This window comes from Lottia gigantea (assembly GCF_000327385.1).
Source record: "Lottia gigantea unplaced genomic scaffold LOTGIsca_6648, whole genome shotgun sequence".
Lineage (NCBI taxonomy): Eukaryota > Metazoa > Mollusca > Gastropoda > Lottiidae > Lottia > Lottia gigantea.
Window position 1 is genome coordinate 1 of NW_008710267.1, and position 1,807 is coordinate 1,807.

General features: G+C 31.2%; 2 protein-coding genes across 2 annotated transcripts; both read right to left on the minus strand.

The window, feature by feature from the left end:
• Positions 1 to 90: 90 nt before the first annotated feature.
• Positions 91 to 267, minus strand: LOTGIDRAFT_148189 (hypothetical protein; the record flags this gene model as incomplete). The annotated part of the gene is made up of 1 exon (XM_009064945.1): positions 91 to 267. A coding segment is annotated over one exon (177 nt), but the record flags the coding sequence as incomplete, so codon positions are not given.
• A 45-nt stretch (positions 268 to 312) lies between these two features.
• LOTGIDRAFT_148194 (hypothetical protein) lies at positions 313 to 1,372 on the minus strand (the record flags this gene model as incomplete). Its single annotated transcript, XM_009064946.1, has 2 exons — positions 313 to 524; positions 1,210 to 1,372. Coding segments are annotated over 2 exons (375 nt in total), but the record flags the coding sequence as incomplete, so codon positions are not given.
• Positions 1,373 to 1,807: the final 435 nt, after the last annotated feature.

Here is a 1,807-nt window from a genome sequence, read left to right on the forward strand (position 1 = left end):
ATTATTTCGGCCAGCCAGAATTATTGAAAAAATCACCGTCGAATCAGATCAAAAACAAAGATTAATAAATAAATCTCCGTGATATTTTATTTAGTTCAATATGTTTATATTTATAACATCAGTACCTGGACATTCTGGTTCAACACAGGATTGCTTTTCTTGAGATTTTCCTTTGCAGTCATTTTTGAAATTTGAATTTATACACGTTCTTGATCGAGTCGATGTGCCTTTACCACAAGTTACACTACAACCTGTCCAATCAGACCATTTAGCCCATTCTGTAAGTGAATAAATGAAACAAAGATTACTCGGTCAAGTAGCAGCTTCTTCTGTAACGTTTCGGTTTTCATTTGATTTTGAAAGAATCATACCTGGACAATCCGTAAGAGAACATATTTCAGTTTGTTTATCATTTCCTTTACAATCTTTACTATCTTTTGAATTGAGACATTTTCTTGTTCTTTGTTTCTGTCCGGTACCACAAGTTACACTACAACCTGTCCAATCAGACCACTTACTCCATCCTGTAATGGAATGTATTGTTACGTATGCGCACATTTATTTAGAATATTATCATTAGATAGAAACTATAAGTGAGGTTTTAATGAAAATGTTTTTTAATTCGCACAAATTATATTGTATTTCATGTAAATAAATATTAAGATACCTGGACAAGATGTAGTAGAACAATTTTCAGTTTGTTTATCATTTCCTTTACAATCTTTACTATTTTTTGAATTGAGACATTTTCTTGTTCTTTGTTTCCGTCCAGTTCCACAAGTTACACTACAACCTGTCCAATCAGACCACTTACTCCATCCTGTAATGGAATGTATTGTTACGTATGCGCACATTTATTTAGAATATTATCATTAGATAGAAACTATAAGTGAGGTTTTAATGAAAATGTTTTTGAATTCGCACAAATTATATTGTATTTCATGTAAATAAATATTAAGATACCTGGACAAGATGTAGTAGAACAATTTTCAGTTTGTTTATCATTTCCTTTACAATCTTTACTATTTTTTGAATTGAGACATTTTCTTGTTCTTTGTTTCCGCCCAGTTCCGCAAGTTACACTACAACCTGTCCAATCAGACCATTTAGCCCATTCTGTAAGTGAATAAATGAAACAAAGATTACTCGGTCAAGTAGCAGCTTCTTCTGTAACGTTTCGGTTTTCATTTGATTTTGAAAGAATCATACCTGGACAATCCGTAAGAGAACATATTTCAGTTTGTTTATCATTTCCTTTACAATCTTTACTATCTTTTGAATTGAGACATTTTCTTGTTCTTTGTTTCTGTCCGGTACCACAAGTTACACTACAACCTGTCCAATCAGACCAATTACTCCATCCTGTAATGGAATGTATTGTTACGTATGCGCACTTTTATTTAGAATATTATCATTAGATAGAAACTATAAGTGAGGTTTTAATGAAAATGTTTTTTAATTCGCACAAATTATATTGTATTTCATGTAAATAAATATTAAGATACCTGGACAAGATGTAGTAGAACAATTTTCAGTTTGTTTATCATTTCCTTTACAATCTTTACTATTTTTTGAATTGAGACATTTTCTTGTTCTTTGTTTCCGTCCAGTTCCACAAGTTACACTGCAACCTGTCCAATCAGACCACTTACTCCATCCTGTAATGGAATGTAATGTTACACGTATGCGCACATTTATATAGAATATTATCATTAGATAGAAACTATACGTGAGGTTTTAATGAAAATGTTTTTGAATTCGCACAAATTATATTGTATTTCATGTAAATAAATATTAAGATACCTGG